Source organism: Lipotes vexillifer, unplaced genomic scaffold (assembly GCF_000442215.2).
Source record: "Lipotes vexillifer unplaced genomic scaffold, Lipotes_vexillifer_v1.1 scaffold1347, whole genome shotgun sequence".
In the NCBI taxonomy this organism is placed as follows: domain Eukaryota; kingdom Metazoa; phylum Chordata; class Mammalia; order Artiodactyla; family Lipotidae; genus Lipotes; species Lipotes vexillifer.
Genome location: NW_006796201.1, coordinates 228,031 through 253,281, shown reverse-complemented (window position 1 = coordinate 253,281; position 25,251 = coordinate 228,031). Strand labels below are relative to the sequence as shown.

General features: G+C 47.6%; 1 protein-coding gene across 1 annotated transcript; it reads left to right on the top strand.

The window, feature by feature from the left end:
* The first annotated feature begins 2 nt into the window (after nt 1-2).
* CIAPIN1 (cytokine induced apoptosis inhibitor 1) lies at nt 3-13,924 on the top strand. Its single transcript, XM_007468287.1, has 9 exons — nt 3-36; nt 4,651-4,832; nt 5,659-5,811; nt 7,917-7,993; nt 9,442-9,604; nt 11,023-11,096; nt 11,981-12,096; nt 12,599-12,680; nt 13,201-13,924. The coding sequence occupies exons 2-9, from the start codon at nt 4,676-4,678 to the stop codon at nt 13,309-13,311; spliced, it is 933 nt and encodes a 310-aa protein (XP_007468349.1). The 5' UTR covers nt 3-36; nt 4,651-4,675; the 3' UTR covers nt 13,312-13,924.
* Nucleotides 13,925-25,251: the final 11,327 nt, after the last annotated feature.

Below are 25,251 nucleotides of genomic sequence, written 5' to 3'. Positions count from 1 at the left end.
GATGCTGAGAAGCCGGGAGCGAGACCCGGGCGGCAGGTGAGCGATCACCAGGTGGTCCGAGAGCCCGACCTTCCCCAACGCCCCCGTTCCGACCCACCCGCTGCCCCACGTCCTCTCATTTCCCATCCCCAGCCTCGTCCTTCGGCGGAAACGTGGCTATGGCCACCTCCCTGAGGACCACAGCGGGCTTTCGCCCGGGGGAAGCCGGTGGGAGGGGTCGGGCCCGCCCTGCCTTGTCCCGGTCTCCTGGCGTGGTGGCTTCTGCCCTTCCCGAGCTGCCGTATCTCCCGCGCTGCCGGACCCGGCCTGAGGCCCCGGGGGACCGGAGTCTGAGACCCGGTTCTGCTAGTAGCCAGCTGTTGTGACCTTGAGTCTCAGTCCCTCTTCGCAAACATCAGGGAAGCTTAAGTTTCCGTATTTGAGGGTACCTGGACCCCCCAGGTTGTAATTTTGAAACTTTGACTTCCCTGAACCTCCAAAGTGTTGAGTTGACATAATTGAGTATTCCCAAACTTGCCGGATTGGAAAAACCATCAGGACACTTGTTAATAAATCGGATACCGAGGTCTTTCTCCTGGAGAGTTGATTCGGTACATCTGGAATCTTATTTAGCCCTGGAATCTTATTTTAACAAATGCCCGCGGGTGATTTGGACGACCTGCAAGTTTGGGAAAGGCTGGTGGCCTTTATTCTGACATTGAGTGCCAAGCTCTGCGTGACTCAGGGAGGTCATGGACTAGTCACTGAGCAGCTATGTAAATGCGGAGCGCCTCACGGGGAAACCTATCACCAGGGAAGGCTTCATAATAGTCGGAAGAAGTAAATGGTTTGGGGATGAGGGATAACGAACGGCTGGAGCTAGGCATGCCGTTCTGTAGGTTTTGTGCAGTTAGACCTTTGTCTTTGTATTTTTGCACACTCCTTATCAACTTTTTCAGAACCTCTTACTCCCCCCTGCGTGAGTGTGGGGGAAGCCTCCCCCTAAGCCAAAACTACTCCCCAAATGTTAAAATTTCAGATCCATATTTCTGGATTTTGGTAAAGCACTACTGATCTCTCCATGAGGTTTTGTTTTCTGAGTCTGTCCACTTATCTTCGAATGAATCTTTCCTGTGGAAAATCTAGCACTTGGATATCCTTCCTGAAAACCTTAAGTTTGACACACACCTAATTGCCTGGAGACAAAGTCTTCTATTTCTTTTCCTTTGAGTTTACTGTTTCCTTGCAGATTGTCACCTTTTTTTTCTGTGTGTGTGTGTGTGTGTGTGTGTGTGTGTGTGCACACGCTTTGGTCAGTTCATTTTAATTAAATTTTTCTTTCTGTTAACTGCCAGTATTCTTAGAATTTTTTATGCATTTGACTTAAAAGGATTTGATCCTTGGTTTGAACTGATACCCAAACTTCATCTTATTTTTTTCTTTTGGCCCTCTTCATCCTTAAAAGGAGCCAAATGCCTCAGGATTTGATGTTTACTGGGTGCCTTAAAAATAAACAAGTGCATCTCCAGATGTTGTTCTCAGACATCTGCTTTCACTGCCTGCCCACAACATTTTAGAAGGGCTGTGGGCATGTGTGTGCAGCAGTCAGAGTTGGAGAGATGCTTAACAAGTCCAGTGACGTGACAATGACTTCTATTCCACCTCTTTTTATTTATGAAACTGGGCTCTGAGTCACACTTCTAAGTATGTTGACTTAGGTGCCAGACATTTTTTCCTTGTTTTATTAGAAAAGACATTGACAACAACATAAAACTCTGATGATGAATAGTACCACACTTTGGCTTTTAGATATTTAAAAGAACATTGTGTCCCATTTTATATGGAAAATGCTGACTGAAAGTGGTGGCCGTGTCTTTTTGAGAGTTAATGTTTAATAAATGTATTTTATGAGCTCCCTGTTGCCATAGAAGAATAGTTTGGGGGGATATGGAAAACAAAGCACTTTCCATTTTTCTAATTTACAGACACAATCCCACTGGAGTACTGGATAAGATGTCATAAAGTGCAGCTCTTATGTTGTATAACTTTAACAATAAAAAAGGAGCTTCACATTTCTCCCTGGGGTGTCCTCCCAGCAGGTATGGCTGAGGAGGAAGAACAAGATTTTATAGGACTGTTTGAAGCAAAGGCAAATAAACTGGCCACAGAGAAGTGGAGGCTCAGAGTTCTCTTAGAACATTATTTTATTGAGCTCTGTGTGCCAGGTCCTGCTGAGTACATTGCATATTTTTATCTTCTCGTTTACTTCTTGCAGCAGCCTTGCAAAATGTAAGACTATTCTCCCTACTTTATTAATGAGAAAAGAGGCTAATCACTGATCCATTGTCATGTAGCTAATAAATAGAAGATCTAGTGAGAGGTAGAATCCCAGTTCATCCATATTCGAAACCTGTGCTCTCTGAAACTCTGCCTGATACATTGGGAGATTGGAATTGACATATATACACTAATACGTATAAAACGGATAACTAGTAAGAACCTGCTGTATAATAAAATAAAATTCAAAAAAAAATAAAAATGAAAACATAAAACCCTGCCTCCATTAAGGTTGCTGAAAAGGTCTCGACATCTGGCTTTTTGTGTTTCTCTAGTTAATGAGTAGCCTTTGGCCCCTGGGTTCTTCCACGAGGATTTTTCTGTGAGTACAGTGCAAGGTTGTAGTAGTGGGAAGAGAACTTCTCATCTCTTTCTGTTGTCCCAAGGGAGAGCCTGTTCCAACGTCATTCTAGAAGGAGATCATTTATTTCTTATAACTTCATACCCAGCAATCCATATTCTTATCTTCCCCAGCTCGTTCTTAAATGTGAGATTGATCCAAAGTTGTTCACTTGAAAGATTTGTAAGGGTTCTTCCTCAACATCATGTTACAGTTGAAAGCTTAAAGTTTCAGTTCTTGATTGTGTGCTTTTTAGGGATTTAAAAACCACAATTCAGTGACTAAGGAATCCTGTTTATCTGATAACACTTGGCATCCTTTTACCATGGCGTGCAGTCAGGTCAGGATAATAAAGAGGGCATTCCACAAGGAAGGAACCAGATAAAAAGCATGATAGAGTGAAAATGCCAAGATTTTTCATACAACAAGGAAGAATTCACTTTGGGGAGGTGGGAGATACAGGTGGAGCCAGATTACGGAGCACCTGAATCCAGAAGACTGAAGAGTTTTGATTTTGCTCTAGAAAATAAAAGCCTTAGGAAACGAGCAGCAAAATCAAAGTACTACAGTATTTAAGGATGACTGGCTGACCTAGGCATGTTTTGTAGGCTGAGGAGCAAATCATTTGAAGGGAACATTTTTTTTTTTAAAGATTCTGCACTCAGATTGCTTCACATGTCTTTTTTTTTTTTTCTTTAAGATTTATTTATTTATTTGGCTGCGCTGGGTCTTTAGTTGCAGCACGTGGGATCTTCGTTGCAGCATGCGGGATCTTTAGTTGTGGCATACGGAGACTTTAGTTGTGGCATGTGGGATCTAGTTCCCTGACCAGGGATCAGACCAGGCCCCCTGCGTTGGGAGCACAGAGTCTTAACTGCTGGACCACCAGGGAAGTCCCTGAAGGGAACATTTTTAAAGAAGGAAGAGTGTGTAGGCCTGACTTAAACTTAGTCCTGGAGTGTCTGTGGTGTCATAATTGTCACTGGGTTAGCCACCTCTGCAGAATACAGAAGTATTTGGCTTAAGACCCATCTATGTGTGATCCCTCTCCCACAGCTTTGGTCTCATATCATTTGGTAGAGCTGTCTGAAGCCAGGGACTTGGAGTCATTAATGTTTAAGAAAGAAATGGGGAACTGAGTAGACTGCTATCTCCTGACCTGATTGCGTCGTGAGGACATTCTATACTCATCTGAGTATCAAGTCAGAGAAAGTTGACCCTGGCAGGAGGAAATTTCCGTAGGTTAAAAGCATGGGTTTTACAGTCATATAGACTTGGATTCAGATCCCAGCTTTTACTTTTTCCACACAGCACTTACTAGTTGTGTGACCTGGGCAAAGTCAACAGCCTGTTTCCTGACTGTAAAATGGGAGTAATATCTAGTTTAAGGTTGTACTGAGGTTCAATTGAGATAATGTAGGTAAAATGCTTTGAAGAGTCTGGCTAATGTTAATCGTTAGAGATAGAGGTAGTAGATACTATTGATCAATGCAGAGTCAATAGAATTGAATTTTCGTATCTTGATGAATGGGAAAATATCATTATTCAGTTTGCTAAATTTACATATGTTGTCTCTTTTTAAAAAATACACTAAGCTTGTGGTTGGGTTATATCAGCCAATTTATTTGCCTCCCATGCTGAGTCATACTTCTGCCTAATTAATGTCCTGTGTGTTTTACATTCTGTTCAAGCTGAGTTGTCTCATACCAAAGAGAAAATAATATTTGTGCCTTCAACCTCCTTACTTGACCGCCCAGTCAGGATTCTCACCAAGGAAGCCACCTGCCATATTTGGGAATGTTGGGGTTATGAAACCTTGGGATAATGGGTTTATTTATTCACACTCTGGTGTCTACAGTGAGTTTTTCTAATGTGGTCAGCATTTCCTGGTGGGAGGTCGGGATTAGGTTGCAATTCTAATCACATTTGGTGGTACCCCATGGATTGAATTGCGTTTTGTCTCTACTCACTCTTGACTCTCCTTTGGCCCATAGCTTTTAGGTCCACAGCACTGCAGGAATGGCAGATTTTGGGATCTCAGCCGGCCAGTTTGTGGCAGTGGTCTGGGATAAGTCATCTCCGATGGAGGCTCTAAAAGATCTGGTGGATAAGCTTCAAGCCTTAACTGGCGATGAGGGCCGAGTGTCTGTGGAAAACATCAACCAGCTGTTGCAGTGTAAGTACCTACCCAGGTTGTCTTACAGGGAGGGCAGTTTTGATGGCAGTGCTGCATTTCTTGTCGTTCCTTGATAGCTGGGTTTTTTGTTGTTGTTGTTGTTTTTAAATAAATGTATTTATTTATTTTTGGCTGTGCTAAGTCTTTGTTGCTGCGCGCGGGCTTTCTCTAGTTGCTGTGAGCAGGGGCTACTCTTCATTGCGGTGCACGTGCTTCTCATTGTGGTGGCTTCTCTTATCGCGGAACACGGGCTCTAGGCACACGGGATTCAGTAGTTGTGGTTTGTGGGCTCTAGAGCGCAGGCTCAGTAATTATGGCGCACAGGCTTAGTTGCTCCGCGGCATGTGGGATCTTCCTGGACCAGGGCTCGAACCCATGTCCCCTGCATTGGCAGGCGGAGTCTTAACCACTGCACCACCAGGGAAGCCCAATAGCTGAGTTTTTTTTTGGGGGGGGGGTGGCACATTATAGTATTTTTTTCAGTTGAGATACAGTGGACTTAGGAGTATAGTTGATGATTTTTATAAGTAAGTTCTTATTTCTTATTAGATGTTCCACATTTTTTAAAAAAGCTTGGTTTTCGTCCACCTTCCTTTTTTACTTTTTCCCCTGAGCATACAGAAGGAGATGAACTTAGTAAGACTGAGGGAGAGCAGGGCAGCAGTGTCCTTGCCCCTCTTGCTAGTAACGGTGGTATAATAGCATTTGCTGAACAGGTAGGTGTTTATTCTACAAGGCCACGCATGTAACCTTTGTGGGGACTTGGGAGGGATTGGGAGATTCTGGGGCCAAGGTGATTGTTGATTAGAGTCTTCCTTCTTTTCAGCTGCCCACAAAGAATCTAGCTTTGACATTATTTTGTCGGGTATAATTCCTGGAAGCACCACACTGCACAGTGCTGAGATTTTGGCTGAGATGGCCCGGATCCTTCGGCCTAGTGGATGTCTTTTTCTGAAAGAGCCGGTAGAGACAGCTGTAGGTAAGGAAGTTTTCACTTGAAAGACTAGAGTTTAACAGGGTTGAATCTTTAGGTATGTTTACCACATCTCTCTGAGAAGGAGGTATAATTTGGAGATCAACAGTCCTGTACTGAACCTTATCCTTAGGGATAAGGGATGAATTATTGTAAAACTCTGAACCAACACATCTGAATAAATTGTGATATTTGACCCATTAGGTAGTAAAATAGAAGGAAACTGCTCATCTGAAAATGGCTGGATCCTTCAACAGGTGAATGCTTAAACTGGTACATCCACACCATGGAAAACTATGCAGCAGTTAAAAAAAGAACAAACTATTGCCACATGCAACAACTTGGATGAATCTCAGAGGAATCGTGCTGAGTGAAAGAAATCCAATCTCAAAAGCTTAGAGGCTGTATGATTCTGTTCACATAACATTCTTGAAATAACAAAGTTATAGTGACAGAGAACAGGTTGGCCATCGTCGGGGTTAGGAATGGGAGGGAGGGGGTACATGAGGCTGTAAAGGGGGTGGTGTGAGGGTTCCTTGTGGTGATGAAGACTACGCACACACACACGTGTATGTAAAACTGATGAAATCTGGATAAGCTCTGTGGGCTATCAGTGACAACTTCCTGGTCTTCATATTATATGATAGTTGTGTAAGATATTATCGTGGAGAGAAGAGGTGAAGGGTCCTTGAGACCTCCCTGAACATTTTTTTTTAACTTCCTGTGCATCTATAGTTATTTCAAACTAAAAAGTTTAAAAAATAGTGACTAGAAGTCTGAGAGGGATGAGCTAAGTATTGATTCATGTGAAAGTAAAGATAGAATCCAAGAAATAAAAACCTCTTTTTTGCTCAGTGGTAAAGCTGTCAGAATCATTCTAGATTTTTAGCCTTTTTTTAAAAAAAAATTTTATTTATTTATTTATGGCTGTGTTGGGTCTTCGTTTCTGTGCAAGGGCTTTCTCTAGTTGTGGCAAGCGGGGGCCACTCTTCATCACGGTGCGCGGGCCTCTCACTATCGTGGCCTGTCCCGTTGCGGAGCACAAGCTCCAGACGCGCAGTCTCAGTACTTGTGGCTCACGGGCCCAGTCGCTCCGCGGCATGTGGGATCCTCCCAGACCAGGGCTCGAACCCGTGTCACCTGCATTGGCAGGCAGATTCTCAACCACTGCGCCACCAGGGAAGCCTGATTTTTAGCATTTTTAACTAGACTTTCTATCAAAATGTGATGACTTATTTCATCAAATACTAGAAATAAAAGTATTTTGAGGGCTTCCCTGGTGGCGCAGTGGTTGAGAGTCCGCCTGCCGATGCAGGGGACACGGGTTCGTGCCCCGGTCCGGGAAGATCCCACATGCCGCGGAGCAGCTGGGCCCGTGAGCCATGGCCGCTGAGCCTGCGCGTCTGGAGCCTGTGCTCCGCAGCGGGAGAGGCCACAGCAGTGAGAGGCCCGCGTACCACAAAAAAGAAAAAAAAAGTATTTTGAAATGTGTAAAGGCATTTATGTGGAAATATAAGCTTGTGATGTTAATAGCAGCTATAGCCTTCTTTGCTGGGATGTAAACCTTGGGTGACTAAACACAGTGTCTGTCAGAACTATACAGAGATACTTGTATACTTTACAGTTTTCAGCCTCTTGGTCATTATCTAACAGCCCCTGGAAGGTTAGGTATTTCAAAGAAACAGAGAGTGATATGAAGCAATAATAATGGAATTATTATTATTATTATTTTTTAACATCTTTATTGGGGTATAATTGCTTTACAATGGTGTGTTAGTTTCTGCTTTATAACAGAGTGAGTCAGTTATACATATATATATGTTCCCATATCTCTTCCCTCTTTGTCTCCCTCCCTCCCACCCTCCCTATCCCACCCCTCCAGACAGCCACAAAGAACCGAGACGGTTATATGACACTTAAGAGCATCAGTAAGAGCACTTTGAACAACCAAAAGGAGTTGTCCAATTAAAATATTATCACTAAAATATATATATATTGAACAGAATAGGTTATTGTTGTTTTAATGCCTGCTGACCTGAATAGGAGAGAGCCTTTATTATTTTTCCTGCTTTGGCCTATAAAGCTATTAACTGGGGTTTTCCTCTTAGCAGTTAACAATAGCAAAGTGAAGACGGCATCTAAGCTGTGTTCAGCCCTGACTCTTTCTGGTCTTGTGGAAGTAAAAGAGGTATGTTTGTAGACGACCTTCTTTGCTGGGAATTTAAGCCTTGGGTGACTAAACCCAGTATCTCTTTTGTCAGACGATACAGAGAGAATCTGGGAGAAATAACAACCCTGAAGGTGAGGTGATCAGTGTCACTCAACTAGGAAACAAGTTGAGAAGGGCTCTGCATGGGAGAAACCAGATGCCTCGAAGGACGAAACCTCTGAAATCAATCTCCTCTGAAGAGACTCAGCTTGGGCCCATGTGGGTTGGGACATATTTTGGTCTCAGTACTAGTGGTGACCACTGAGGCATCTCTTAGTGGACACGAATCTTAGGCCTAAGTGAAGGGCAGTTGCCTGTATTTTCCTCAGCTTTTGGGTGGGAGGCTAGAATAGGTTGGAGGGGGAAATCCTTTTCTGACAATTCATTAGAAATATTAACATTAAATAGAGGTATTTATGGTTCTCCATTCTTCTCCAATGCTGAAATTTTCTTGTGTGAGAAGTGTTATACCACAATAGCTGTTATACCATTGATCTGTACATGACCTAGGGCCTCAGTTTCTTCACACCTACCCTTTCTTATTTTTCTCTTTAGTTAAAGTTCTTCCATCTTTTATTCCAAAATATGGGATGTTCATAAAAATTCAGTTAAGACTGAAGAATATAAAGTGACATCTCAGGCCTTGCTTACACTTTCCTCCCCAGCGGGAGCCACCAATACATTTTTTGGTGTGGCTGTTCGGACTTCTTTTTATGTATTTACAAGTGTGTTTTGTGTGTGTGTATACACATTTTTTAATGTAAATAAGGTCGTATGTATACAGTGTTCAGTCACTAGCTCTTTCCCCCACCTTTAGCTGTCTTTGACATTATCCATCTTAGTGTATTGACCCACTTTCTTACTAATTATGGAACGGCGTTCAGTGCTCTAGATGGACTGTGGTTTATGTAGCGGTTCCATAATTGTCGGACATAGAGGTAGCACCCCCAGCTTCTTCCCGACCTTTCCTGTCTGCTGCTTCTTCCCAAGGAACATAGAAAGCATTTCCCTCCCCCCGTGGTTCTCTTTCTCTACTGCGTATTTCATTTCTAGCATCTTTACTGTGGGCATGCTCCCCCGCCACAGGCTTCGATTCCATTCAACAGCCTCTTCAGCATGTCCGATTCATCTTGATAATCATAATCATTACAATCTCCACAATGCCTCGCACAGTGCCTTGTACCTAATAGACAGATATTTGATAAAACTCTCCAAGGGGCAGGCTCAACATAAACACGTAGACAGAAGTTACACTCCAGGGTCCTGATCAGTGAGAAACCGAACGTGTGGCACGAGGCAACGTCTGCGATCTCCTGCTGTCATGCGCTTACTGCAGACGTGAGCGTTTGACACCTGTGAGGGGGACATAGTACACCACCATACGGTAGAAAAAGCGTGGCCTAATCCTCTGATATCTTGAATTTCAGCTGCAGCGCAAGTTCTTGAGCCCCGAGGAGATTCAGTCTGTCCGAGAACACCTGGGTTACCACAGTGACAGCCTGCTCTCTGTGCAGATCACAGGAAAAAAGCCCAATTTTGAAGTGGGTTCTTCTAGTCAACTTAAGCTTTCTACTACCAAGAAGTCTTCCGGTGAGACTGGCCTAGGGATATTGTTCTGTCTGAGTGGGCCTGAAAAGCCGTATTAAAAACTGAGCCAGAGATCTGAATGAGGTGGTGATATCTTTAGAGGATCATTCCCTTCCTTAATTTCCCTCATTTCCAAGTGGAAGAATGCTTAATGTACTGTTGTTCTGGGCATATTCGGATCCAATACTGAAATGATGCGTAGATATTACCTAGTTCAGCCCCTTCTTCTGCACCAGAGGACACTGAGGTCTCCAGATACTAGAGGTCAGACTCCCATAGTTTCATTAGTTAATGAAGTCTTTCCAGACCCCAGAATTATGACATTTACCCTCAGAAGACCTCACAGTGACGGTCATGGCGGATAAGAGTGTGCTATTCCTCTTCCCATGTGTCCTTTTCTCTGTGCCACTGAATTCAGCTTTTCTTTGAGGATCTTAAGACACTTATAAAAATATCTCCTCTCAGAAGATTGCACTCCACCCTTTTTCACCATTCTCACCCTTCCTATCACTATTTTTTAATGCCTGAGTTGAGAAAAATTGTCCTAGCTGTGAGGTATGCAAAAATTTACAGGTATTCACACTGCTCTGTTTTGACTGTCCAGCCTAAATCTTCAAGAAATCCTTTAGCATCCTAACCTTTGGAGTCACAGTTCCAGAATGGGTAGGAGCAGCTTAGATGGCCTGCCCTGTGGGAGATCTGAGCATCCAGTGTGACAGTGATCTCTGGGGGGTGCACTTACCCGCCAAGGCCCATTCGTGGACTGGCCCACACTGAACCCTCAGCTCTTTCGGGCCCAGAGAGAGAATCAGGAGGTGTGATTTGCTACTGATTTGTTGTTACGCCACCGCCATCAGCTCTTGAGCCCATTTTCTTGTCTGTAACAGGTCTACATGAGACCGGAGCTTTGCTATTTATAATGCTTTTTGGTACAGTTTCTTGTTTCATATTCAAATCTCCTGCAGTGGGCATAGGGAATCCTATTAGCCCCATGTTCTAGGGATGGGAACTAAGAGAAGGAGGAGAAAGCAATATGGAGTGGAAGTTAAAAGCGTTAGGTAGACTCTGTCTGTACTTGTGTATTTGTGGCTGGGTGTAACTGGCCTAAGTATCTAAACCTCTTTCCTCATTTATAAAATTAGGATGACAAGAACTTTCCTCATAAGGTGGTGAGCAGGACTAAATTAGATCATGTATGTAAAATGTTTAATGTAGTATCTGGCACAAAGCTTAACAAATGATGGCTTTTATTGCCATAAAGTGATGGGTCCCTCTCATGCCTTTATAAGTGATAGAGCTGGGCCTTGAACCCAGGTCCAGTGTGTTCCCTGCACAGCCTCAGTAGAAAGCACTTACATGTGCTTGGAGTTTGTTTCCAGCTGCTTTTCTGGAGCTTGTTTTCTTTCATTGGTTGGATTCAGGGAAGCCTGCTATGGACCCTGCAGCTGCCAAGCTCTGGACCCTCTCAGCCAATGATATGGAGGATGAGAGCGTGGTGAGTCAGCACTGTGGTCACCTGATTGCTTTCTTTCAGGCCCCACTTTGGGTGGGAATGTTGTTGTTTGGAGTGGCCTCTCTGGGTTTGTAGGTGTGAAAGCATTTAAAGCCCAGCCTTGTGGCTGTGCCTGCCATTGGCATTTTTTGACTCAGAAGGAAACTCCTCATTAGTGGCATTTTAAATTTCTTTTTCAGCATCTTTCCCCCCGCAGATTTTCTTGTTCTCACTTCATGTGATATATTAAAGACTCTTGTGGGCATGCGTAAACCTGAAAAGAGTTTGTCAGCTAAAATATTTTTTGGCTCCTTCGTCTGGGCAAGTCACCAAATGCTCACTGTCTTAACAGTAATGCTCTTCCAACTCAGATCAATGCTTTCTGTAATAAAGTTCTTCATTCCTACAACTATTGAAGTTAGAGTGGTAAGCAAACTAGGCGACGGTTTGTGCCCTCACAGAGCTTACAGATTAACTGTCTACACGTTTATCGAAGAATCACACAAGTGTATATATCATTATCTGCCTTTTCCTCTGGAATTATATAGAAAATATTCCATTCCCTTTTCTCACACGACAGCCCTTTATATATTCGCATAAATATAACGCTTCTCTCTTTGTTCTTCCTGCCCCCTCCCTCCCTGCCCTCCACACACATATTCTCTGCACATCATAAATGAGTCCCCAGCCCCCTCACAGCCTAACACAGCTTCTGTGCACGTAGTGTACTCACTATGTGGTCAGCTTGGGCGTGATGATCAAGCCCAGGTAGGATGATGGCTGCCTTCTACATAGATGGGCAAACTGCTGCTGTGGACTGTGGCCACTTCACCTGTTCATTAGCAGAGACCATGACTGGGTCATTAATGGCTTCGAACATTCTCCAGGATCTCATTGACTCAGATGAACTGCTGGATCCAGAAGATATGAAGAAGCCAGACCCAGCTTCCTTGCGGGCTGCCTCCTGTGGGGAAGGGAAAAAGAGGAAGGCCTGCAAGAACTGGTAAGCCTTGGGGTGAGAAGAGGCTGCCAGGCTGCTTCCAGCGGCTTCTGATTGTCAAGGAATCGCTGTGCTTCACAATTACTAAAACATGTTTTATTGTAAAATGTATCAGACGGTTAGAAGAGTATGCTAAATAAGTACATTTTAAAGAACAATAAAATGAACACCCATGTACTGCTCACCCAGCTTAAGTACCAGGAACATGACTTGTTCCTTAGAAGTCGCCTCTGCCTGCTCCCTCAGCTGCATCTCCCTCCCTCTCCTTACAAGAGGCTACCATTCTCCCAAATTTGTGCTAATCTTTGCTGGCTTTTTCGATAGTTTACTGTCTGTGTGTGAATCTCCAAACAGTACATCATTGAATTGTGGAGCCCAAAGCTGACTAGGCCAGGAAAGGTCAATGCTCCATATCTGTGAAGACTCCCAGGGAAAAGGTCTGTCAAGGATTTGGAGTTCCTGGGTGGTGGCAGGTCCCACTCATCACCTGCTAACTTTCCCCCAGCACCTGTGGCCTCGCAGAAGAACTGGAGAAAGAGAAGTTGAGGGACCAGATAAGCTCCCAGCCCAAGTCGGCTTGTGGAAACGTGAGTATCTGGTTGATTACTCAGTATTCACAAAGGCCTAAACTAAACACAGGCCAGCTCCAGCTCTACAGAGTTCACTGCCCAATTATTTTAATAATAGGTGAACGTGTGAGAACGTGTCTCTAGGTAGTAATGGGAAGAGGGCTTATCTCCTGAGAGTGGGCAGCGCACTCATGCCCGTAGGGGAGGCACTTGTCATTTCTTATTTTTGGCCCCTTTCTTTCTGCTTCACATTAGGCCTGATGCTACTCAGCCATTTGCTGAGTGTGGCTGTGATTTGAACTGCTGAGAATACAGAAGTATTCACCTAAGGGACTTCTCTAGACTTTTGTCTTTCATGAAATCAGAGATCTTAAAGCCTCTTAGTATTTGGATCCCAGTTGGACCTACAAATGTACGCAGTCATTCTCTTTAGGCCACTGTGGCCATACCATGAAATTTGGGATCCCTTTCTTCTGGCCTGTATCTCTGGGAGAGCTGACACTTGGCTCCCCTGTATGATGGTCTCTTCTTTCAACAGTGTTACCTGGGCGATGCTTTCCGCTGTGCCAGCTGCCCCTACCTTGGGATGCCGGCCTTCAGACCTGGGGAGAAGGTGCTCCTGAGCGACAGCAGCCTCAATGATGCCTAGGGGAGGGCCCGGCCTGGGACACACCTGCTCCTCTGCCAGCTCCTGCCCCTTCCATCCCACCACGTGGTTCCTCCCGTCTCCTCTTGATTGGCTCACTCTGGCTTAGGTCCATTGCGGAGAGGGTGCTCAGTGGACAGAGTGGAGCTGGCTGGGAGCAGTGGTGTGGAGTGCTGCTGCAAGTCAAGACCACGGTATCCCGGGGCCCTGTTACCCTGAGTGGGGACCTCCTTCACCCAGTGTTAGGTAAACGGGGCACATCCCAAATAGGCCCCTCTCACCAGGTCAAAATGCTGATATTTCGTAACACTCTCCGAGCCCGCCATGCTTGAGTATTAACACTGTGACAGAGAGGGCCCCACCCCATTCTAAGCTCCGCAGTAGTGCCACGGCTTATCTTCCAGAGTTGGTGGTTTATTCACCATGCAGTTTTCTTGGTGACAAGAGGCAAGTGTCTCATGACCTCAGAGCACCAAGGGAATCACTCCTTGGTTGCTGTGATCATATCCAGTGTCCCTCTGCCCCCTCCAGTCCTACCCCCCATCCCTGTTTTACTGTGTTGCATCTGTGCCCCATTGTCATTTCTGTTAATCTCCAGGTATTAAACTTACGTACTAATGTATATTCGCTGTGAAGAGGGGATATGTCTGTGTGTGTGTGTGTGTGTGTGTGTGTGTGTGTGTGTGCGTGCGTGATGTCTGACACAGCCTTCCAAACTCACCTGGGACCACAAAACTCTTTTCTGAAGAGACTGAGTCACACCACATGGGGCCAGTCCTACACTTACAGATCAGGGCCTCTCTCCATCTACTTCAGAAGAGTCCAGGTTGGTGAGCATTTAGAGAGAAGGACAGAAGTCTGACCCAGCAATAAATCTCTGAGCAGACCCTTTGTTCTTCTTGTTCTCCACCAACGCAGACTTGGAATTGATCTTGCCATATAGCGAGAGAGATCATGTGGATTTAAGAGACCTGGGTTTTTCTATTTTGACAATAAAGAAAAGTGTTCATTGGTATTTGTCCTTGAAACTTGACTTGATCCTCTAAGTTTGCTTTTGCTTATCCTGGTCCCTGCTGGTGGATTTTAGTTATGGGTGTGGCTTGACTCTGAAGCCTCTGTGGTAGGCAGAGTTCTAAGATGACACCCCAATGCCTCACACTTTTGCGTAATGCCCTGCCCTTGAGTTTGAGCAGGACCTGTGTGTATGATGGGATATCACTACTGTGATTAGACTACCTTGTGTGGCAGACATGAAGGGATTTGCAGATGTAGTTAAAAGTCCCTCGTGGAACCCTTGAACACTGTTGGCAGGGATATAAATTGGTGCAGCCACTGTGGAAAACAGTGTGGAGGTTTCTCAAAAAACTGAAAATATAATTACCATATGACCCAGCAATTCTACTCCTCGGTATATATCCAAAAAACCAAAAACACTAATTCAAAAAGATACATGCACTGGCCATGTATTAGAATCACCTGGATAGCTTCCCACTCCCAAAAAAACAACAGAAACACCATTGCCTGGGATCCCTCCTTTCCAAAGACCAATTAAGTCAATCTTTTGGAATAGGGCTGCAGGTGTCGGCATTTTGGCAAAGGTTTCCCAGGTAAGTGCCTCCAAAGTTGAGAGCCACTGCCCTGGAGAAATTCTTCGACACATGCACCAGAAGACAAGCTAAAAACTGTTTAAAGCAGCACTGTTTGTAATAACAAGAATCTGGAAATAATCCAAGTGGCCATTACCAAGAGGATGGGTGAAGGACTTGGTCGTCACAGGGGGGAAAATGATGAGTTGTAGCTGTCTGTGCACATCAGCATGGAAGAATCTCAGAGAATGGGGAGCCGCAAAAGCAAGTCACGGGAGAGCATGTGTATGAGATATGTTACATTTACATAAAGTTCAAGGGTTTAAAGACATACAAGATGCATCAATATATTGTTAGGGGTATACGCATACATGCATATGTAGTATGTATATACACACATGTGACAAATGAAAGAAAATCAAGGTGAATGATAAACACTAAATTCAGGAACTTAGGTGTCTCCGGAGGCTGATGGGAGGAGGACAACAGGGAGGGGGATGGGGACTTCAGAGCAGCAGGAAGGTTCTATTTAGTAAGCTGGATGGTGGGTATACAGGTGTTTATTTTTTATTGGTTTGTCTACCTTACATATACATTATGTTTTTGTTTTTGTTTTTGCTGTACGTGGGCTTCTCACTGCTGTGGCCTCTCCCGTTGCGGAGCACAGGCTCTGGAAGCGCAGGCTCAGTGGCCATGGCTCACAGGCCCAGCCGCTCCGCGGCATGTGGGATCTTCCCGGACCATGGCCTGAACCCGTGTCCCCTGCATCGGCAGGTGGAATCTCAACCACTGCGCCAGCAGGGAAGCCCCATACATTATGTATTTTGTATTGATAAGAAATTTCATTTTTAAAAAACCAGGGAAACCCACACATAAAACTCTGGGTCTTAAGGAAAGTGCCCACTAGCCTGGAACAAAGTCCCGTGCCTCCCTGACAGGAACCTCCAGGAAATATTTGGCCCAGTTAACAGAGAGATGGAAACGTGCACAGGCAGAGCCGAGGCAAGAAGTGAAAAAAATAACATCCCGGATATGAAGTCAATATTGGATATACCACTAGGAGAATGCACAGGGCTAAAAACAGGGACAGGAATAAAAGAACCAACCGAATGAAATGGAAATAAAGAGGGAGAAAGGATCAGTGGGAAAATGATTAGCCACAGAAGGTAGAAGAAACACCAATAAGGAATCAGAATGAATTACTTAAAGACGTAATTCAAGACCTTTTCCAGAAATAAAGCAAGAGTTGATCCATAGATTGACAAAAAAAAAAAAAAGATACAGAACGTTCAATACTAAACGTAATAGTTTTGTTTGCTAGCATTTCTAGTCCCAGAACCCGAGCGTGCAGAGGGCTGAGCATCGCAAGGGGGCCTTGTTAATGCTTAGGGTCTCTTACCGTGAAAGCCGTGTGATACTCTCTGTAAACGAGCAGAACAAACATGGTTGTTTTGAGTCCAGAAGTGTTTCTAGTTTGTGCTTGTTTGTGTTATCCTCTCCGCTCCTTCAGTCTTTTTTTTTGTTTTTGTTTTTGTTTTTGTTTTTGCGGGAGGGCCTCTAACCCGAGCGTGCAGAGGGCTGAGCATCGCAAGGGGGCCTTGTTAATGCTTAGGGTCTCTTACCGTGAAAGCCGTGTGATACTCTCTGTAAACGAGCAGAACAAACATGGTTGTTTTGAGTCCAGAAGTGTTTCTAGTTTGTGCTTGTTTGTGTTATCCTCTCCGCTCCTTCAGTCTTTTTTTTTGTTTTTGTTTTTGTTTTTGTTTTTGCGGTACGAGGGCCTCTCACTGTTGTGGCCTCTCCCGTTGCAGAGCACAGGCTCCGGATGCGCAGGCTCAGCGGCCATGGCTCATGGGCCCAGCCGCTCCGCGGCATGTGGGATCTTCCCGGACCGGGGCACGAACCCGTGTCCCCTGCATCGGCAGGCGGACTCTCAACCACTGCGCCACCAGGGAAGCCCTCCTTCAGTCTTTCTCTGCTTCCTTGCTGTCCTGTCGCAGCGACAGACTTGCGGGGTAGGAACAGTGCAGCTCTGCAGGCAGCCCTTCACCCCTCTCGCTACACAGTGGGGACTGAACGCTCCACTCCAACCTTAGTGGCCTCAGACCTCACCTTCTTTTGTCACTTCTGGGCGGTCAACTTGTGGTCTGTTCACCACCATCCAGCATAAGAGGACTTTACCTCTGCAAAGCCCTGTGATGATCTGAAAGCTGCATTTAGACTCAGCTGGGCTCAGAAGTGCTCAGAAGCCCCTCCCTCCCTTCCTTCTTTTCTCTTTCTCTCTCTCTTTTTTTTAACAATTAATTAAACTTTTCTTTCTTTTATATTATGACAGATTTCAGATACAGAGAACTACAGATACAACAGACAACGGGTTTGCCATATTTTGATTCAGATCACTCTATTTAATAGGTGAAATGTCACAGCTGTGTCATCCCTTTCCCCTGCCCTACCCTCCTCAGGTGTTCTCCATCCTGAGGTCATATATCACACCTGTGCCTACGTTTATATTGTTGCTCTGCAGAAAAGAGGTTGTATGAAGTGTCTCGCTTTTCTTTTTTTTGAGGTGAAATTTGCATAACAAAATTAACCATTTTAAAGTGAAAAATTCAGTGCATTCACAAGGTTGTGCAACCACTGATTCTGTCTAGCTCCAAACATTTTCATCACCCCCAAAGGAAACCGTGTACCCTTTTAGCAGGCTGCCCTATGCCCTTGCCTCTGGTGACAACCGATCTGCATTCTGTCTCTATGGATTTGCCTATTCTGAGCATTCCATGTAAATGGAATCACACAATATGAGACCTTTTGTGTCTGGCTTCGCTCAGCATGTGTTCAAAGCTCATCCACATTGTAGCAAGTACCAGTATTTCACTCTTTTCTATGGCAGAATAATATTCTGTTGTGTGAATATACACTATTTATCCATCCATCCACTGATGGACACTTGGGCTGTTTCCACCTTTGGCTTAGGTGAATAGCGCTGCTATAAACATGTGTGTCCATGTGCTGAACACGTCCTTTTAAGGCTTACTTCTCAACAAGGCCCCAGCCCCTTTGTTTGTCTGAGTGTCTCATCCCTGCAGTGTGCGTGGTGGTTTTGGAGAAGGGGTCATGGCAATTCAATTATGGGGAAACTGCAGGTTTTTGAAGACTCTGCTCCCCTAAGGGCAATGTGAGAGGCAGGACGGCAGCAGACCAAGCCCCATTCTCTTGACTGGCTACACCCTAAAGCAGGTTAGAGAAGGGTTCGATTTCCTCATTCCATGGAGAAACAGGCCCAGGAAGGTGAAGTGATCGTGTCAAAAACCCACAGCCAGGGCTTCCCTGGTGGCACTGTGTTTGACAGTCCGCCTGCCAATGCAGGGGACACGGGTTCGAGCCCCGGTCCGGGAAGATCCCACATGCCGCGGAGCGGCTAGGCCCGTGAGCCATGGCCGCTGAGCCTGCACGTCCGGAGCCTGTGCCCTGCAACGGGAGAGGCCACAACAGTGAGAGGCCCGCGTACCGCAAAAAACCAAAAAACAAAAAACCCACAGCCAGTCAGTGGCAAAGCCTAGACAGAGCAGGTCCCTGACCCTCTTCTGTTAAAATGTACCCATGGTGCACCCACTATGGAAAACAGTATGGAGGCTCCTCAGAAAACTGAAAATAGAATTACCATATGATCCAGCAATCCTACTCGTGGGCATGTATCTGGAAAAAACTATAATTCAGAAAGGTACATGCACCCCTATATTCATAGCAGCACTATTTACAATAGCTAAGATATGGAAACAACCTAAATGTTCATCGACAGATGAATGGGTAAAGAAGATGTGGTACATATATACAATGGAATACTACTCAGCCACAAAAAAGAATGAAATAAGGGGTTTCCCTGGTGGCACAGTGATTAAGAATCCACCTGCCACTGCAGTGGACACGGGTTCGAGCCCTGGTCTGGGAAGATCCCACATGCCACGGAGCAACTAAGCCCGTGCGTCACAACTACTGAGCCTGCGCTCTAGAGCCCATGAGCCACAACTACTGAGCCCGCGTGCCACATCTATTGAAGACCGTGCACCTAGAGCCTGTGCTCAACAAGAGAAGCCACCGCAATGAGGAGCCCGCGCACTGCAACAAAGAGTAGCCCCCACTCGCCGCAACTAGAGAAAGTCCGTGTGCGCAACAAAGACCCAACACAGCCAAAAGTAAATGAATTAATTAATTTTTTTAAAAAAAGAATGAAATAAGGCCATTTGCAGCAACATGGATGCAACTAGAGATTATCATACTAAGTGAAGTAAGCCAGACAAATACCACATGATGTCACTTATATGTGGAATCTAAAATATGACAAAAATGAACCTATCTAAGAAGCAGAAACAGGCATAGAGAACAGACTTGTGGTTGTCAAGGGAGAGGGGGCATGGGGGAGGGATGGATTGTGAGTTTGGGGTTAGTAGATGCAAACTATTACATAAAGAATGGATGGACAACAAGGTCCTGCTGTATAGCACAGGGAACTATATTCAATGTCCTGGGATAAACCATAATGGAAAAGAATATAAAAAAGAATATGAATAACTGAGTCACTTTGCTGTACAGCAGAAATTAACTCAACATTGTAAATCAACTGTATGTCAATAAAAATAATAAATAAATAAAATGTACCCATGGGATTTGAATGTATGTAGGTTACTGAATGCCACTAAAGAAGAATTTATTACTTACATTTCCCAAGAGAAGGGGCCATGCCACACCACGCAGGGCAGAAGGAGACGTGAGGGGAAAGCCGAGGCCACAACCCTTATCGGGTTTCTGTAGAAAAAGCAAGGCAGGGCAGGGTCAGCAATTGAGGACTGGCCTGTGGGAGTCGTTTCAGCGGGCTTCGGGGCGTGGGCGCTGTCCCTCATTGTCTGGTACCCAGCCCTGGGTGATTTGGGGAAATATTCATTTGGGGAGTGAGTTATATAAAGGAAGTGGTTGGGGGATTTCAGGATTGGTTGGAGAGTTTGCAATGTGATTTTTGCATGCCTTCGAAAGCTGGATTACAGGGGAGGTGTAACTTGTGATGAATGGATGCCAAATAGACAAATACAGAATCTAAGAAGACACGGTGAGAACACCCCTGGTGCACTGCTCTCAGCACTGCCCACGTTGCATCTGGAATTAGTGGCCCTGCAATTCCCAGCAGTGGTTTTCCTTCTTCCTCTTCATCTCGCTAACCCCTGGCAGTGGTGGTGGTGGTTTCCTTGCTTCTGCTCCCTTAGGAGAAGGGCTGGCCAACCGCAGACACTCTGACCCTAGGCCCTGAGCAGCTACAGTCGGATGTAGGTGACCCCAGCCCCTGGGGACAGCACTGAGGCCAGGGCCCTGGTGGTCAGGGACATCAATCAGGCTCAATCTTTATTGGGAGCTGGAGCGCCCTCTGGTGGGAAACCAAAGAGCAGCGCAATTCAAAATTCCACTTCAATGCCGGGCTTGAAGCCCAGTTATGTTATCAGAGCACCGCTCCTCTGGGAGCTTCTTTCTTGACGTGCCTGTCATGGGATTCACCCAGGGGCTTGTTGATGAAAATATATATGTCAAATTTCCACTGTGCACAAAGCACTTTCACCCCCTTATAAATGAGTCAGTAAGTACCGAGTTGCCTGACTCAAATACCTGCCCCAAGGAGCTCATCAGTGAGTCAAACATGCAAGTAACTACATTTACCAGGGACAATGTGGTAAAGCTGAGGTGAGAGCAGGGAGCTGATGGAGGACACAGAGTGGGGCAACAACTGCAACAAAGGGACCAGGGAGGGCTTCTTGAGGGAGGCAGCATTTGAGCTGAGCTCTGAAGGGGGACTGGATTTCAGATGTGGAGGAGGCGAAGCCCTTTTCAGGTGGAAGGAACAATGAGAGACCAGCGCCCCTCCCTACCGTTCTGTGTTCTCTGGTTCCTGACCTGTCCTCTTTCTTTCTATCTCCCTACTAACCTGTCATGGGGAGTCTCCCAGTCACGAGTCCTTAAAATGGCTTCTTCCCAGGGGAACATGGTGGCTGGTCCCATCTCCTGCATCTTGCCCAACCCACATTGCACACTGACTCTGCTAGTAGACACTTGGATTCTGAATCCTGCATTTTGTTGCCAGTCCTGGCTCCACCTCTCCCCCACTGAGGGACCTTTAAGCCAACCCCCTGCTCGGTCACTCTCAGGGCCTCCCCCTGGGTAACCCCTTACCTCCTCATCATCCTCCCCTTATCCGAGTTCACAATATGGGCCTCTGAGGAATATTTCCCTAGGAAAAGAAGGTTTTGATTCTTTTAAGGCAAGTTTTCAATGCACTGGATTACATGCATGTTCTTTGAGTGTCTTTCTGGCAGGGCAAGGGATCTGGGCCCCAGCCCTTGTTCTCCTTGGCTGTCCCAGGGGCTCCTCCTTGCCTCCCCCTATTTTGAGATCATCTTTTTCTCACCCCTCACCCCATGTATCCAGATGACATTTTTCCACAAAGAATTCAGACTGGGCTGCCCCAAGGACTCTGGATCCAAGGCAGCTGTTCAAGGGATACTCCTTGGGACCAGGGCAGGAAAAGAGCCCACCTGTGGCTGAGGAGACCCCGGGGTCACAGAGAAGTTCACAGTTCATCACCATCATCAGCCTTATTATTAGTAGTAGTCGTACTGCTGCTGTTTTCTTCTTGTCCCACTTCGAAAGTGGGCTTGGCTCTGACATCTGTCCTGCAATAAGACAACTGGCCACAGGGGGACAGCAGAAGGCATAAGCTTTACCTGAAAATAACTCAATTGCAGCCCCACCAAACAACACAGGTCACAGAATCCTAGGAGGAAGGATCCATTGCGCCTGCTCCCACTTAGTCCCAGAGAGAAAAGCCACAGCCTACAGCTGGTCAGGAGGGTGAGGCAGAACTAGAATCCGAAGACCCTAACTTCCCCCAGCCTCCCACGGCTCCAGTCCCGAGCTGCACCTCGACAGAGGGGTCTGGGGATGGGTCCTGGTCCACATCCTTCTGAGCACTATGGGGTCCCCAGTGAGACTCACTGAGCTCTCAGCCTAACGGAGGAGTCAGGACTACAGACCCACACAGGAGTCGACGGGAGAACAGCCCCCTCGGGCTGCCCCAGAGTCCCTGAAAGCGGGAGGAATCAGAGCAAGAGAGAGAATTGGGGGTAGCTGTTCTCAGGGACAGCTTCCTGGAGGCTGGCTTGGGCTGAGGCTGGGTGAGATGTCACCTGGTAGGGCGGGGCTCACACTTCAGGTCGGCAGGAACCACGGGGCCGGGCTGGGGCGGGAGGCGAGGGCTGGGGCCAGCGGGGATGAGAGGGCGCTGGGGTGAGGCTCGGGACGAGGTGGAGCAGCTCGGCCCTGGGAGCCGGCCTGGGGCTGGAGCCGGGAGAGGGAGCTGGGCGCAGGTGGAACTGGTCTTGCAAAGACCGTCCGGGCGGGGCTGGCTGGGCTCGGGGGGGGGTGGGGGCTGGGAGGTGGGCGAGATGGGGAAGAGGCTGCGGGAGCCCCCGGGGCCAGGGAGCTCCCCAGCACTTGACAGAACCCTGGCCTGCGGAAGAATTCTAGAACCATTTGCGGAATTGGATCAAATGCGCAAGGCGAAGCGTGTCCTCAGCTCCACATCAGTTGGGGTGTCACAGAGCAGAATGGGGCAGGCCTGGGAGGGCTCCATGGGCAGATAAGATGGGAGAGAATCCAGACGGCCCTTCCCAGGTCCCCCTCCTGCCTGCGTGCAGCAGAGGGGAGAACCTGCTGGCCTCTTGTCACCCCTGCCCTGCTCGCCCCACAGACCCCCCTCAGCCCTACCCCTGCCCGGGCCTCCCCTCTTTAAGGTGGTCTGCACACTCGAAGCCTCATTTTCCCTCTCCGACCTGCACAGGGCAAGACTAGATGTTCTCTGCAGGCCCTTCCAGGGCGACAGGCTAGAGTGGACAGAACACGCTGACCCAGACTGGGGGAGAAAAACTTTAATCAGAGAAGGGGACAGGGGCCTCTTTGTCCTTGTAAGGCCTCCACTGGACCCAGGGAGCTCGGGGTTGGGGTAGTGAACGTGGAGGCGGGAAGGCTCCAGATGGGCCAGGGAGAAGTCAGGCTGGCTGGGCGGTCAGGTCACGTGGCTTCATGGTGTTTTGCAAGCGCTTGACTGCCTTCTTCACCCGCACGTCCTTGGGGTCTGAACAGATGGATCTGCCGTGGAGAGTCACCAGCCTACCCAGAGGTAGAAAACCGCGCGGGCGCTCAGGGCAGGAAGGCCCTCCAGAGCCCCGGGACCAGCCTCGCCCTGCACTGACGAGGACCCTGAGCCCGCAAGAGGGGCAGGAACTTGCCTGAAGTCACCCAGGGCATCAGTGGCAGCTCTGAGACGCCCGGCTCTGTCCTCGGTGACTCCTGACCCTCCCAGGGTCCCTGCCAGGCCTGGCCCTCACAGGGAGCCGGGGCTGCACGACTTTGCCCCCCCATCCTCAGACCGCCTGCACCCACCTAGGCCTGGGAACGAGGGGTGCCCGGGAGGGGCCCAGTGCTCGGGGCTCAAGCCCAGGGCCTGCAAAGTGACCACATGGGCCGCTGACCGCCCGTGTGATATGGGGCTGTCCCATCTCTCTCAGGCCCTCAGTTTCCCCATAAATCAATGAGGAGCTTAGACCTCACAGCCTGAGGCCCTTTGGGGGCTCGCAGTGTGGGGTACGGGGGCTGCCCTGAGGAGCGGGGCCAGGGGGTCAAGGGACGAAGGCCCTGCTCTCTCCTCTCTGCTCCCCAGTGGCCCTTCTGGGAGCTCCAGGCTCTGCCTTCTCCCACACTCAGCTCCCAGGACAGGGGCAGGGTGGGGACAGGCAGACTCACACGACGCCATCCCTGGGACAGTCCGCTGGGGTCCGGTACCACCTCACCAGCTTCCTGAAAGGAATGGCCCCTTTGAAGTACCCCAGGCAGCACTCCCGGCCCACATTGGCTCCTCGAGCTGCGGGGGAAACAAAGCAGGAGCAGGTGTGTCTGCGGCTGTCTGCGTGGGGAGGGCGTGTGCATGGCTATGGCTGTGGTTGTGGCGGAGGCTCTGTGAGGGTCTGCACGTGTGTGTGTGTGTGTGTGTGCGTGTGTGTCTGGAGCCGAGTCTGTGTGTGCATATCTGCATGTGTGTTGGTGTGCCTGTGTGTGTCTGTGGTATCGGCGTGGATCCGTGTGTGTGTGTATTTCTGCATGTGTGTGTCTGTGTGGTTGGGAGGGGTCTGTAATTGTATTTCTGTGTAGGGCATATGTGAGGGGTCTGCACATGTGTCTGTGTGTGTCTGTGTGTGTCAGTGCGTGCACGATTGTGTGCATGAGGTCCTGTGTGTGCTTTGGGGGGCCCTTTGAGTTTGTGTGTCTGTCTGTTCACGTGTCTGTGTATGTTTGGGAGGGTTTGTGTATGCACGTCTGTGTGTGTGCCTGTGAGTGTGTGTCTGTATGTGTGCATATTTGTGTGTGTGAGATCTCTGTGTGTGTGCATGTGTGTGTCTGCGTGTGTTTGGGGAGTCTGTGCATATATGTGTGTGTCTGCATGTGTGTGCTCACACTCAGACCAGCCCCGAATCACCAAATGTTGACTCTGGGCCAGGCTCTGGGCTGAGCCTTTGCTACCGCTGCCCCTTCAGCCCTCAAGCACACCTGGAGACAGGTGCTGTCACTACCCCATTCTATAGATGAGAAAGTGGAGGTCCGAAGTGTGAACTCGCTTTCCTGGGACTCAATGTCCTCATCTTTGCACAAGACAAAATATCCAACACTTGCTAACTGGCAAGCTGGTGATCTGTGATGACAGTTAAGGCCGCGGCAGTGTTTTCTAGGAAGCCTCTGACTGTCCTCTGACCACTTCGGGGGTGGAACTTGGTTTGACTAACACGGAGCTGACCAGGCCCAGCGTTTTACGAAGTGAGAGTGAACGTGCAGCCAACTATGAAGATCACCTCATTAAGATAACCCCGAAGACTGCAGCTGTGTCACCATGTCACCACGCAGGGCGCTAACCAGCTTTATTTCTAAAGTAGCAATCTTATCTCAGTCTTCCTTTCCCAACTGAGTATAAAAATCTTTTTTTCACCTGTTCTGGGAACCAATTCTCCTGCCTTTACGCTGATCCTCTCATTGTATGTAAGACCCATTAATAAAATAGACTCTAACAAATACTTGTGAGAATTCTTCCTTTTCCACTGTCAAAACACAACCACAGTCACTGCCTGCCGATGCAGGGGACGCGGGTTCGTGCCGCGGTCCGGGAAGATCCCACATGCCGCGGAGCAGCTGGGCCCGTGAGCCATGGCCGCTGAGCCTGCGCGTCTGGAGCCTGTGCTCCGCAAGGGGAGAGGCCACAGCAGTGAGAGGCCCG